The 15,370-nt window shown below is 53.9% G+C and overlaps 1 protein-coding gene across 12 annotated transcripts in view; it reads right to left on the bottom strand.

Moving 5' to 3' along the window:
* The window catches only part of DTNB (dystrobrevin beta), a 266,225-nt gene that overhangs the window by 52,393 nt on the left and 198,462 nt on the right, over positions 1-15,370 (bottom strand). For 8 of the 12 annotated variants that reach the window (XM_083178923.1, XM_083178909.1, XM_083178915.1 and 5 more), the window contains one exon: positions 8,039-8,059. The exons of the other annotated variants lie outside the window; for them this stretch is intronic. In XM_083178923.1, coding sequence (XP_083035049.1) covers positions 8,039-8,059 — 21 coding nt within the window. The remainder of the gene's footprint in view (positions 1-8,038; positions 8,060-15,370) is intronic. 12 annotated transcript variants of the gene reach the window in all.

The raw sequence follows: 15,370 nt of genomic DNA, 5'->3' as shown, positions 1-15,370 counted from the left end.
TGACGCGGAGATTATACAGGAGTGGGATAAGCTGGCCATACACCTACAGATTTATTGTCAGATTGGGCTGGTTGGAACAAATGGATTCAGTATGAAATCCCGACGCCGGAATCCCGACCGCTGAAATCCCGACAAGGGGGGACGTGGATCGCCCCCCCTTGCGGGCCCGGTGCCTCGCTACGCTCGGCACACTAATTTATTCTCCCTCCAGGGGTGTCGTGGACATCCACGGAGGGAGTAAGTGTCGGGATTTCTTCAGTCGGGATTCCGGCGTCGGGATTCTGAACGCCGGGATCCCGACCGCCGGGATTTTAACTGCATCCCGAACAAACGCCTGGTAGTGGATGGCAGCAGATGACAGGTGACCATTTGCTTGGAAATGCTGGAAAACTGCAAAAAGCTGTCACTCAGACATTACCAGATGTTTGTTCCAACCAGCCAGATCTGACAGTCTGTACATGTATGGACAGTTTAAGCCAGCCAGCTCCTAACTGTCACTCAGATATTACAAGGTGTTAGTTCCAACCATCACGCGTCACTGTGAACAAGCTACGGCGAAACACGTGTCAGTAGACGCCCCTGACACACACCCCTCCCCTCTTTTGAATGCAGGACGCGGCAGCAACCTAGCAGGAGCGGACCTCCATTCACCCGTCTCCCCAGCGAGACGCCAGGTACTCGCGGTACATACACAGGGTTGAGACAGTCTCACCCCGGCTCTCCTGCGGCATCAGTGAGAGTGTACAGCTACCGTGACCTACAGTTCACGGCCAGCTCAGACACCTCACGGAGCGGGCACCGGATAGTGAGACACTCTCCCCTGTTTGCTGACACTTGCTGCCCGGCGCACCCACCTTCAAACTGCCTATTGTTACACCCGGCATATTGAAGGGCTAGCAGAGTGTTTTGAGTACCTCTGCTCAATCAATTAACCTTAACCCCGCTGCCGAGTGGGTTTTACTGTATGCACCCAGACTGTCTAGTCATAATCTGCTCATGTGTATCTGAACACATCAATGGCCACTTATTTTCTGTAACTAATCTTGTGCTAGAAACATTATCACTGTGTTAATGCCATACAAATATACCCAGAGTCAGCAGTATAATCTGTGATACACAAGTACAGCTGCTGAATCTGAGATTTTTTCACAGACCAGCCAACAGTCAAAGTACCAATACTATCTAGTCTAAATCTGCCCGTGTGTTTTCCACAGGCGCACTGCGGGACATACTGCCCTCCGGAATTATATGGTAGCAGCCAGCATTGTTGTATTATTTGTACCCAGAGTAAGCAGTAGAATTTGTGATATACAGGTACAGCTGCCTAAATCTGAATTACTTTATAGACCAGCCAACAGTCAAGATACTCAGGCTATTCAGTCTAACTCCGCCCGTGTGTATCTGGGCGCACTGCGGGACACACTGCTCTCCCGAATTATATGGTAGCAGGTATTGTGGCACATTATACGTCCTTAGTGTAGGCACCCACATTGTGTAGCCAATATCTACCCGTGTGTACTCTGATGCACTACGGGACATTTGCTTCTTTCTGGGCAATTCGTTGTTCTAGCATTATCGCCAGGCCATTGACTCGTTAATGCACTAAGAGACAGTAGTAGGATTCGGTGTATATATGTACAACTGACTAATCCTAGCATTTTCCAGCAGTTATTGTACTCATACTGTCCAACCATTATCTGCCCGTGTGTATGCAGGTGCACTGCGGGACATTTGCTCTCCGGAACTCACTCATTTTGGTTGGTAGCAGCAATTGGGGCACATCATATGCCCAAAATAGCGGACAGTATACACATTATTTTTAGTACTTAGCCGCAAGTTTGATTATAAAATTGTATAGAGTCAATCATGTGTGCTGACAATTGGTTCTATATCTATGCAATATCAGAAAAACAAACTTGCAAACATATCCCTCGCTGATACCTCATAGGATACCTCCTATGTACAGTTTCTGTGCCCCTATACATTGCAATTGAATCTCCACAGGTGACAGAATCTCTATCTGCATGTATGTTCTAAAGCACAAGCTTTGTCACTCAAAAAATATTTTCCCGTGGGTGCAACCTGGCCTTCAGTGATCACAATACTGAGACCAGTTACACTACTCCTATTTGGAGACTTGGGTACATTCTCCTACAATATCCTCACCATCTCTGTTTTCGTTGGGTCTCCCGTGATACCTCTATCACTCTCAATCACCATTCGATGTCCAATGATTGATGGTGAATAGCAGAAGAGGGGTTTCACGGTACCCACATCTCACTCCATACCATCTACGTTGTTCTCTCATTTGTTGAGGTACACCTGGTCCCTTTGCAAGGCCATTGGTAACAAAGGGCTGGGTGTTACTTTTCGGCAAAAAGCAGAAACACAGATAAGATCAGGTCACACTCTCATCCTATGGTACAGTTACTGCCATACATCACTGGCACGCCTGACTCTCATTCCGAACTCAGAAGCTAAGCAGTGACTGGCCGGGCTAGTACCCATAGGGGTGACCGACGGGGAATACTCGGAGCTGTAATATACCGGATTGCAGAGAATACTTGGCCAATCTACTTCTTAACTCTGTACTTTCTTCTCTCCATCCAAGAGCCCATTTAAGTCAGACCACCTTGTTTATCCGCATTTATTCAGCCAAGGGGGGCTAGTGCCATGCGCCAGTTACACCCTAATGTAATATATTATTTGTGAGCGGCCAATTTGCCTGTACCATTGAATCTATGAAAGCATTCCGCTGTGTCTTCTCACTGGGTGTACTCATTCTTATGATTTTCGCCACCAAGGTTCATTCGTGACCACTAATTTTGTATATACTATTTTCAATATTTGTATTTACATTTATTTGTCTTGCCACACGTACTGTTATTTTAGTATCAGTTCTCCATTAAAAGTTACTTTTTAATATTTTTCATTCATCATTTTTGACAAGTGTGCCCCAAAAACCTTTTTGGTTCTTCCTGTGTCCCCCTTGGGACAAAATATTTTTTTCAGTTGTTTTGCTGAACTTTTTTGGGAGCACCACCAACCAGACACCGCCCTCATCTTTTTTTTGGTGTGCGGTAAGAATGTTGGTACAATATATGTACGTTTAAAATTGTATGTCATAAATTCTTCAACCCGCCAGTGCACCCACACCCATATTGTTGTTAGTTCCAACCAGCCAGATCTGACAATCAGTCTGTAGATGTATGGACAGCTTAAGCCAGCCAGCTCCTAACTGTCACTCAGATATTACCAGGTGTGTGGTGCACCCGGCCAGCTATGACAATCAGTCTGCTTTAGATCTCAGGTGCACCTGTACACTGTGTGTGTAACCGGGCGCCAGCCACGGGGAGTGCACAGAGATATGTGTCAGCTGGCAGCCTGGTCACCTGCACCAGCGATGTGTTGCTAATGGTGATGGGCGCTTACACCAGCACATGGACAGCAGCCACAAGCGACGCACCGGTGCAGCCAGGTAAAAGGTCGAACTTCGGGCCAGTTACATGCAGTTATTAATCAGGCCACAGGGGGTGTACTGCGGGGTAGGTATATTCTACAACATATACCATGTATGGGCCCATAAGTAACTAGGTGTCCAGGTGTGTCTGAGCCACATACTGTAGCACATGGCGGGACATGAAGTGCGGGCCATATAGTGCTGGACATCTGTGTAGCAAAGCAGCAGCACGGAACAGGCCTATAGTGTCATTTAATGGGGACACTGCAGTGCGGTAATGGGGACACTGCAGTGCGGTAATGGGGACACTGCAGTGCGGTAATAGGGACACTGCAGTGAAGTAGGGGGAGGGTTAGGATTAAGTACTAGGGGGGAGTTTGGGTCAGGCACTAGGGGGAGGGATGTTAGCGATAGGCACTAGGGGGAGGGATGATAGCGACAGGCACTAGGGGGAGGGATGTCAGCGACAGGCACTAGGGAGGGATGTCAGCGACAGGCACTAGGGGGAGGGATGATAGCGACAGGCACTAGGGGGAGGGATGTCAGCGACAGGCACTAGGGAGGGATGTCAGCGACAGGCACTAGGGGGAGGGATGTCAGCGATAGGCACCAGGGGGAGGGATGTCAGCGACAGGCACCAGGGGGAGGGATGTCAGCGATAGGCACTAGGGAGGGATGTCAGCGACAGGCACTAGGGAGGGATGTCAGCGACAGGCACCAGGGGGAGGGATGTTAGCGACAGGCACCAGGGGGAGGGATGTCAGCGATAGGCACTAGGGGGAGGGATGTCAGCGACAGGCACCAGGGGGAGGGATGTCAGCGACAGGCACCTGGGGAGGGATGTCAGCGACAGGCACCAGGGGGAGGGATGTCAGCGACAGGCACTAGGGAGGGATGTCAGCGACAGGCACCAGGGGGAGGGATGTCAGGGACAGGCACCAGGGGGGAGGGATGTCAGCGACAGGCACCAGGGGGAGGGATGTCAGCGACAGGCACCGGGGGGAGGGATGTCAGCGATAGGCACTAGGGGAGGGATGTCAGCGATAGGCACTAGGGAGGGATGTTAGCGATAGACACTGGGGGAGGGATGTCAGCGACAGGCACTAGGGGGAGGGATGTCAGCGACAGGCACCAGGGGGAGGGATGTCAGGGACAGGCACCAGGGGGGAGGGATGTCAGCGACAGGCACCAGGGGGAGGGATGTCAGCGACAGGCACCGGGGGGAGGGATGTCAGCGATAGGCACTAGGGGAGGGATGTCAGCGATAGGCACTAGGGAGGGATGTTAGCGATAGACACTGGGGGAGGGATGTCAGCGACAGGCACTAGGGGGAGGGATGTCAGCGACAGGCACTAGGGAGGGATGTTAGCGATAGGCACCAGGGGGAGGGATGTTAGCGATAGGCACCAGGGGGAGGGATGTCAGCGACAGGCACCGGGGGGAGGGATGTCAGCGACAGGCACCGGGGGGAGGGATGTCAGCGACAGGCACCGGGGGGAGGGATGTCAGCGACAGGCACCGGGGGGAGGGATGTCAGCGACAGGCACCGGGGGGAGGGATGTCAGCGACAGGCACCGGGGGGAGGGATGTCAGCGACAGGCACCGGGGGGAGGGATGTCAGCGACAGGCACCGGGGGGAGGGATGTTAGCGACAGGCACCAGGGGGAGGGATGTCAGCGACAGGCACTAGGGAGGGATGTCAGCGACAGGCACCAGGGGGAGGGATGTCAGGGACAGGCACCAGGGGGGAGGGATGTCAGCGACAGGCACCAGGGGGAGGGATGTCAGCGACAGGCACCGGGGGGAGGGATGTCAGCGATAGGCACTAGGGGAGGGATGTCAGCGATAGGCACTAGGGAGGGATGTTAGCGATAGACACTGGGGGAGGGATGTCAGCGACAGGCACTAGGGGGAGGGATGTCAGCGACAGGCACCAGGGGGAGGGATGTCAGGGACAGGCACCAGGGGGGAGGGATGTCAGCGACAGGCACCAGGGGGAGGGATGTCAGCGACAGGCACCGGGGGGAGGGATGTCAGCGATAGGCACTAGGGGAGGGATGTCAGCGATAGGCACTAGGGAGGGATGTTAGCGATAGACACTGGGGGAGGGATGTCAGCGACAGGCACTAGGGGGAGGGATGTCAGCGACAGGCACTAGGGAGGGATGTTAGCGATAGGCACCAGGGGGAGGGATGTTAGCGATAGGCACCAGGGGGAGGGATGTCAGCGACAGGCACCGGGGGGAGGGATGTCAGCGACAGGCACCGGGGGGAGGGATGTCAGCGACAGGCACCGGGGGGAGGGATGTCAGCGACAGGCACCGGGGGGAGGGATGTCAGCGACAGGCACCGGGGGGAGGGATGTCAGCGACAGGCACCGGGGGGAGGGATGTCAGCGACAGGCACCGGGGGGAGGGATGTCAGCGACAGGCACCGGGGGGAGGGATGTCAGCGACAGGCACCGGGGGGAGGGATGTCAGCGACAGGCACCGGGGGGAGGGATGTTAGCGACAGGCACCAGGGGGAGGGATGTCAGCGACAGGCACCAGGGGGAGGGATGTCAGCGATAGGCACTAGGGGGAGGGATGTCAGCGATAGGCACTAGGGAGGGATGTCAGCGACAGGCACTGGGGGGAGGGATGTCAGCGACAGGCACCAGGGGGAGGGATGTCAGCGATAGGCACCAGGGGGAGGGATGTCAGCGACAGGCACTAGGGAGGGATGTCAGCGACAGGCACTAGGGGGAGGGATGTCAGCGATAGGCACCAGGGGGAGGGATGTCAGCGATAGGCACTAGGGGGAGGGATGTCAGCGACAGGCGCTAGGGGGAGGGATGTCAGCGACAGGCGCCAGGGGGAGGGATGTCAGCGACAGGCACCAGGGGGAGGGATGTCAGCGACAGGCACCAGGGGGAGGGATGTCAGCGACAGGCACTAGGGGGAGGGATGTCAGTGACAGGCACCAGGGGGAGGGATGTCAGCGACAGGCACCAGGGGGAGGGATGTCAGCGACAGGCACCAGGGGGAGGGATGTTAGCGACAGGCACAAGGGGAGGGATGTCAGCGACAGGCACCAGGGGGAGGGATGTCAGCGACAGGCACCAGGGGGGAGGGATGTCAGCGACAGGCACCAGGGGGGAGGGATGTCAGCGACAGGCACCAGGGGGAGGGATGTCAGCGACAGGCACCAGGGGGAGGGATGTCAGCGACAGGCACTAGGGGGAGGGATGTCAGCGACAGGCACTAGGGGGAGGGATGTCAACGACAGGCACCAGGGGGAGGGATGTCAGCGACAGGCACTAGGGGGAGGGATGTCAGCGATAGGCACTAGGGGGAGGGATGTTAGCGACAGGCACCAGGGGGGAGGGATGTCAGCGATAGGCACTAGGGGGAGGGATGTCAGCGACAGGCACTAGGGGGAGGGATGTCAGCGACAGGCACTAGTGGGAGGGATGTCAGCGACAGGCACTAGTGGGATGGATGTCAGCGATAGGCACTAGGGGGAGGGATGTTAGCGACAGGCACTAGGGGGAGGGATGTCAGCGACAGGCACTAGGGGGAGGGATGTCAGCGACAGGCACTAGTGGGAGGGATGTCAGCGACAGGCACTAGTGGGAGGGATGTCAGCGACAGGCACCAGGGGGGGAGGGATGTCAGCGACAGGCACCAGGGGGGGAGGGATGTCAGCGACAGGCACTAGGGGGAGGGATGTCAGCGACAGGCACCAGGGGGAGGGATGTCAGCGACAGGCACCAGGGGGAGGGATGTCAGCGACAGGCACCAGGGGGAGGGATGTCAGCGACAGGCACCAGGGGGAGGGATGTCAGCGACAGGCACCAGGGGGAGGGATGTCAGCGACAGGCACCAGGGGGAGGGATGTCAGCGACAGGCACCAGGGGGAGGGATGTCAGCGACAGGCACCAGGGGGAGGGATGTCAGCGACAGGCACCAGGGGGAGGGATGTCAGCGACAGGCACCAGGGGGAGGGATGTCAGCGACAGGCACCAGGGGGAGGGATGTCAGCGACAGGCACAAGGGGGAGGGATGTTAGCAATAGGCGCAGAATCCTATGGAGGTGATTCTGGTTTCTTTGCAGATGCAAACTCCTTCTTTAACGGACAAATTCATGCTGCGCTGCAGGTGGGGCAGATGTAACACGTGCAGAGAGAGTTACATTTGGGTGGGGTGTATTAAAACTGAAATCTAAACTGCAGTGTAAGAATAAAGCAGTCAGTATTTAGTCTAAACAGAAACAAAATAACCCCCCAAATGTAACTCTCTATGACTCTGTTACATCTGCCCCACCTGCAGTGCAATATGGTTTTGTCTAATAAAGGAGGAGATTGCTTTTGCTAACAAAACCAGAAGCCCCCTTATGTGGGATGACAATGCTGTAGGCACAATGGCAGCAGGGGAGAGTCACTGTTCCTGGCAGGCATTGTGTCTGTGGCTGAGCGGGTAGTGGGGCACGTGTTCTATTCCGCCACTCAGTAACCGCTGAGGGGAACGTGCAGAAGACATCACAACATTCTGGCAGGAAGCTGGAAGATGTGCTGGAGGGCGGCCATGCACTGACTTACTGTCTGTCTCTGCTCCTCCTCCTGGCGTAACATAGGGAAGAGAACGGAGAAAGCCGGTTATAGTGACAGCGGGCGTACACACGCTACACAATACTATCTGATATCACACAGGGGATAGGTCCTGGGATATATCAGAGGATACGGGATGTACAGAGACCGGTACAATGAGGGGAGTAGTCCTGGGATAGATCAGAGGATACGGGACGTACAGAGACCGGTATAATGAGGGGAGTAGTCCTGGGATAGATCAGAGGATACGGGATGTACAGAGACCGGTATAATGAGGGGAGTAGTCCTGGGATAGATCAGAGGATACGGGACGTACAGAGACCGGTATAATGAGGGGAGTAGTCCTGGGATAGATCAGAGGATACGGGACGTACAGAGACCGGTATAATGAGGGGAGTAGTCCTGGGATAGATCAGATGATACGGGACGTACAGAGACCGGTATAATGAGGGGAGTAGTCCTGGGATAGATCAGATGATACGGGACGTACAGAGACCGGTATAATGAGGGGAGTAGTCCTGGGATAGATCAGAGGATACGGGAGGTACAGAGACCGGTATAATGAGGGGAGTAGTCCTGGGACAGATCAGAGGATACGGGAGGTACAGTGACCGGTATAATGAGGGGAGTAGTCCTGGGATATATCAGAGGATACGGGACGTACAGAGACCGGTATAATGAGGGGAGTAGTCCTGGGATAGATCAGAGGATACGGGAGGCACAGAGACCGGTATAATGAGGGGAGTAGTCCTGGGATAGATCAGAGGATACGGGACGTACAGAGACCGGTATAATGAGGGGAGTAGTCCTGGGATAGATCAGAGGATACGGGAGATACAGAGACCGGTATAATGAGGGGAGTAGTCCTGGGATAGATCAGAGAATACGGGGCAGACAGAGACCGGTATAATGAGGGGAGTAGTCCTGGGATAGATCAGAGGATACGGGACGTACAGAGACCGGTATAATGAGGGGAGTAGTCCTGGGATAGATCAGAGGATACGGGACGTACAGAGACCGGTATAATGAGGGGAGTAGTCCTGGGATAGATCAGAGGATACGGGACGTACAGAGACCGGTATAATGAGGGGAGTAGTCCTGGGATAGATCAGAGGATACGGGAGGTACAGAGACCGGTACAATGAGGGGAGTAGTCCTGGGATAGATCAGAGGATACGGGACGTACAGAGACCGGTATAATGAGGGGAGTAGTCCTGAGATAGATCAGAGGATACGGAGGTACAGAGACCGGTACAATGAGGGGAGTAGTCCTGGGATAGATCAGAGGATACGGGACGTACAGAGACCGGTATAATGAGGGGAGTAGTCCTGGGATAGATCAGAGGATACGGGACGTACAGAGACCGGTATAATGAGGGGAGTAGTCCTGGGATAGATCGGAGGATACGGGACGTACAGAGACCGGTATAATGGGGGGAGTAGTCCTGGGATAGATCAGAGGATACGGGAAGTACAGAGACCGGTATAATGAGGGGAGTAGTCCTGGGATAGATCAGAGGATACGGGACGTACAGAGACCGGTATAATGAGGGGAGTAGTCCTGGGATAGATCAGAGGATACGGGAGGTACAGAGACCGGTATAATGAGGGGAGTAGTCCTGGGATAGATCAGAGGATACGGGAGGTACAGAGACCGGTATAATGAGGGGAGTAGTCCTGGGATAGATCAGAGGATACGGGACGTACAGAGACCGGTACAATGAGGGGAGTAGTCCTGGGATAGATCAGAGGATACGGGACGTACAGAGACCGGTACAATGAGGGGAGTAGTCCTGGGATAGATCAGAGGATACGGGACGTACAGAGACCGGTATAAAGAGGGGAGTAGTCCTGGGATAGATCAGAGGATACGGGAGGCACAGAGACCGGTATATTGAGGGGAGTAGTCCTGGGATAGATCAGAGGATACGGGACGTACAGAGACCGGTATAATGAGGGAAGTAGTCCTGGGACAGATCAGAGGATACGGGACGCACAGAGACCGGTATAATGAGGGGAGTAGTCCTGGGATAGATCAGAGGATACGGGACGCACAGAGACCGGTACAATGAGGGGAGTAGTCCTGGGATAGATCAGAGGATACGGGAGGTACAGAGACTGGTATAATGAGGGGAGTAGTCCTGGGATAGATCAGAGGATACGGGACGCACATAGACCGGTATAATGAGGGGAGTAGTCCTGGGATAGATCAGAGGATACGGGAGGTACAGAGACCGGTATAATGAGGGGAGTAGTCCTGGGATAGATCAGAGGATACGGGACGCACAGAGACCGGTACAATGAGGGGAGTAGTCCTGGGATAGATCAGAGGATACGGGACGTACAGAGACCGGTATAATGGGGGGAGTAGTCCTGGGATAGATCAGAGGATACGGGAGGTACAGAGACCGGTATAATGAGGGGAGTAGTCCTGGGATAGATCAGAGGATATGGGACGTACAGAGACCGGTATAATGAGGGGAGTAGTCCTGGGATAGATCAGAGGATACGGGACGTACAGAGACCGGTATAATGGGGGGAGTAGTCCTGGGATAGATCAGAGGATACGGGACGTACAGAGACCGGTATAATGAGGGGAGTAGTCCTGGGATAGATCAGAGGATACGGGACGTACAGAGACCGTTATAATGAGGGGAGTAGTCATGGGATAGATCAGAGGATACGGGAGGTACAGAGACCGGTATAATGAGGGGAGTAGTCCTGGGATAGATCAGAGGATACGGGACGTACAGAGACCGGTACAATGAGGGGAGTAGTCCTGGGATAGATCAGAGGATACGGGAGGTACAGAGACCGGAATAATGAGGGGAGTAGTCCTGGGATAGATCAGAGGATACGGGACGTACAGAGACCGGTATAATGGGGGGAGTAGTCCTGGGATAGATCAGAGGATACGGGAGGTACATAGACCGGTATAATGAGGGGAGTAGTCCTGGGATAGATCAGAGGATACGGGACGTACAGAGACCGGTATAATGAGGGGAGTAGTCCTGGGATAGATCAGAGGATACGGGAAGTACAGAGACCGGTATAATGAGGGGAGTAGTCCTTGGATAGATCAGAGGATACGGGACGTACAGAGACCGGTATAATGAGGGGAGTAGTCCTTGGATAGATCAGAGGATACGGGACGTACAGAGACCGGTATAATGAGGGGAGTAGTCCTGGGACAGATCAGAGGATACGGGAGGCACAGAGACCGGTATAATGAGGGGAGTAGTCCTGGGATAGATCAGAGGATACGGGACGTACAGAGACCGGTATAATGAGGGGAGTAGTCCTGGGATAGATCAGAGGATACGGGTAGTACAGAGACCGGTATAATGAGGGGAGTAGTCCTGGGATAGATCAGAGGATACGGGACGTACAGAGACCGGTATAATGAGGGGAGTAGTCCTGGGATAGATCAGAGGGGACGGGAAGTACAGAGACCGGTATAATGAGGGGAGTAGTCCTGGGATAGATCAGAGGATACGGGACGGACAGAGACCGGTATAATGAGGGGAGTAGTCCTGGGATAGATCAGAGGATACGGGAGGTACAGAGACCGGTATAATGAGGGGAGTAGTCCTGGGATAGATCAGAGGATAGGGGATGTACAGAGACCGGTATAATGAGGGGAGTAGTCCTGGGATAGATCAGAGGATACGGGACGTACAGAGACCGGTATAATGAGGGGAGTAGTCCTGGGATAGATCAGAGGATACGGGACGTACAGAGACCGGTATAATGAGGGGAGTAGTCCTGGGATAGATCAGAGGATACGGGACGTACAGAGACCGGTATAATGAGGGGAGTAGTCCTGGGATAGATCAGAGGATACGGGACGTACAGAGACCGGTATAATGAGGGGAGTAGTCCTGGGATAGATCAGAGGATACGGGACGTACAGAGACCGGTATAATGAGGGGAGTAGTCCTAGGATAGATCAGAGGATACGGGACGTACAGAGACCGGTATAATGAGGGGAGTAGTCCTGGGATAGATCAGAGGATACGGGACGCACAGAGACCGGTATAATGAGGGGAGTAGTCCTGGGATAGATCAGAGTATACGGGAGGTACAGAGACCGGTATAATGAGGGGAGTAGTCCTGGGATAGATCAGAGGATACGGGAGGTACAGAGACCGGTATAATGAGGGGAGTAGTCCTGGGATAGATCAGAGGATACGGGAGGCACAGAGACCGGTATAATGAGGGGAGTAGTCCTGGGATAGATCAGAGGATACGGGACGTACAGAGACCGGTACAATGAGGGGAGTAGTCCTGGGATAGATCAGAGGATACGGGACGTACAGAGACCGGTACAATGAGGGGAGTAGTCCTGGGATAGATCAGAGGATACGGGACGTACAGAGACCGGTACAATGAGGGGAGTAGTCCTGGGATAGATCAGAGGATACGGGACGTACAGAGACCGGTATAATGAGGGGAGTAGTCCTGGGATAGATCAGAGGATACGGGACGTACAGAGACCGGTATAATGAGGGGAGTAGTCCTGGGATAGATCAGAGGATACGGGACGTACAGAGACCGGTATAATGAGGGGAGTAGTCCTGGGATAGATCAGAGGATACGGGAGGTACAGAGACCGGTATAATGAGGGGAGAAGTCCTGGGATAGATCAGAGGATACGGGACGTACAGAGACCGGTACAATGAGGGGAGTAGTCCTGGGATAGATCAGAGGATACGGGACGTACAGAGACCGGTACTATGAGGGGAGTAGTCCTGGGATAGATCAGAGGATACGGGAGGTACAGAGACCGGTACAATGAGGGGAGTAGTCCTGGGATAGATCAGAGGATACGGGACGTACAGAGACCGGTATAATGGGGGGAGTAGTCCTGGGACAGATCAGAGGATACGGGAGGTACAGAGACCGGTATAATGGGGGGAGTAGTCCTGGGATAGATCAGAGGATACGGGACGTACAGAGACCGGTATAATGAGGGGAGTAGTCCTGGGATAGATCAGAGGATACGGGAGGTACAGAGACCGGTATAATGAGGGAAGTAGTCCTGGGATAGATCAGAGGATACGGGAGGTACAGAGACCGGTATAATGAGGGGAGTAGTCCTGGGATAGATCAGAGGATACGGGAGGTACAGAGACCGGTATATTGAGGGGAGTAGTCCTGGGATAGATCAGAGGATACGGGACGTACAGAGACCGGTATAATGAGGGGAGTAGTCCTGGGACAGATCAGAGGATACGGGACGTACAGAGACCGGTATAATGAGGGGAGTAGTCCTGGGATAGATCAGAGGATACGGGAGGTACAGAGACCGGTATAATGAGGGGAGTAGTCCTGGGATAGATCAGAGGATACGGGACGTACAGAGACCGGTACAATGAGGGGAGTAGTCCTGGGATAGATCAGAGGATACGGGACGTAAAGAGACCGGTATAATGAGGGGAGTAGTCCTGGGATAGATCAGAGGATACGGGACGTACAGAGACCGGTATATTGAGGGGAGTAGTCCTGGGATAGATCAGAGGATACGGGACGTACAGAGACCGGTATAATGAGGGGAGTAGTCCTGGGACAGATCAGAGGATACGGGACGTACAGAGACCGGTATAATGAGGGGAGTAGTCCTGGGATAGATCAGAGGCTACGGGAGGTACAGAGACCGGTATAATGAGGGGAGTAGTCCTGGGATAGATCAGAGGATACGGGACGTACAGAGACCGGTATAATGAGGGGAGTAGTCCTGGGATAGATCAGAGGATACGGGACGTACAGAGACCGGTATATTGAGGGGAGTAGTCCTGGGATAGATCAGAGGATACGGGACGTACAGAGACCGGTATAATGAGGGGAGTAGTCCTGGGACAGATCAGAGGATACGGGACGTACAGAGACCGGTATAATGAGGGGAGTAGTCCTGGGACAGATCAGAGGGTACGGGACGTACAGAGACCGGTATAATGAGGGGAGTAGTCCTGGGATAGATCAGAGGCTACGGGAGGTACAGAGACCGGTATAATGAGGGGAGTAGTCCTGGGATAGATCAGAGGATACGGGACGTACAGAGACCGGTATAATGGGGGGAGTAGTCCTGGGACAGATCAGAGGATACGGGAGGTACAGAGACCGGTATAATGAGGGGAGTAGTCCTGGGATAGATCAGAGGATACGGGACGTACAGAGACCGGTATAATGAGGGGAGTAGTCCTGGGATAGATCAGAGGATACGGGAGGTACAGAGACCGGTATAATGAGGGGAGTAGTCCTGGGATAGATCAGAGGATACGGGAGGTACAGAGACCGGTATATTGAGGGGAGTAGTCCTGGGATAGATCAGAGGATACGGGACGTACAGAGACCGGTATAATGAGGGGAGTAGTCCTGGGATAGATCAGAGGATACGGGACGTACAGAGACCGGTATAATGAGGGGAGTAGTCCTGGGACAGATCAGAGGATACGGGACGTACAGAGACCGGTATAATGAGGGGAGTAGTCCTGGGATAGATCAGAGGATACGGGAGGTACAGAGACCGGTATAATGAGGGGAGTAGTCCTGGGACAGATCAGAGGATACGGGAGGTACAGAGACCGGTATAATGAGGGGAGTAGTCTTGTGATAGATCAGAGGATACGGGAGGTACAGAGACCGGTATAATGAGGGGAGTAGTCCTGGGATAGATCAGAGGATACGGGACGTACAGAGACCGGTATATTGACGGGAGTAGTCCTGGGATAGATCAGAGGATACGGGACGTACAGAGACCGGTATAATGAGGGGAGTAGTCCTGGGATAGATCAGAGGCTACGGGAGGTACAGAGACCGGTATAATGAGGGGAGTAGTCCTGGGATAGATCAGAGGATACGGGACGTACAGAGACCGGTATAATGAGGGGAGTAGTCCTGGGATAGATCAGAGGATACGGGACGTACAGAGACCGGTATATTGAGGGGAGTAGTCCTGGGATAGATCAGAGGATACGGGACGTACAGAGACCGGTATAATGAGGGGAGTAGTCCTGGGACAGATCAGAGGATACGGGACGTACAGAGACCGGTATAATGAGGGGAGTAGTCCTGGGACAGATCAGAGGATACGGGACGTACAGAGACCGGTATAATGAGGGGAGTAGTCCTGGGATAGATCAGAGGCTACGGGAGGTACAGAGACCGGTATAATGAGGGGAGTAGTCCTGGGACAGATCAGAGGATACGGGACGTACAGAGACCGGTATAATGAGGGGAGTAGTCCTGGGATAGATCAGAGGCTACGGGAGGTACAGAGACCGGTATAATGAGGGGAGTAGTCCTGGGACAGATCAGAGGATA

The sequence above is a fragment of the Crinia signifera genome, chromosome 3, assembly GCF_055691185.1.
Source record: "Crinia signifera chromosome 3, ASM5569118v1, whole genome shotgun sequence".
NCBI classification, from domain to species: Eukaryota; Metazoa; Chordata; class Amphibia; order Anura; family Myobatrachidae; genus Crinia; species Crinia signifera.
The sequence above is the reverse complement of the archived record's forward strand: the minus strand, read 5'-3'. Positions and strand labels throughout refer to the sequence as shown.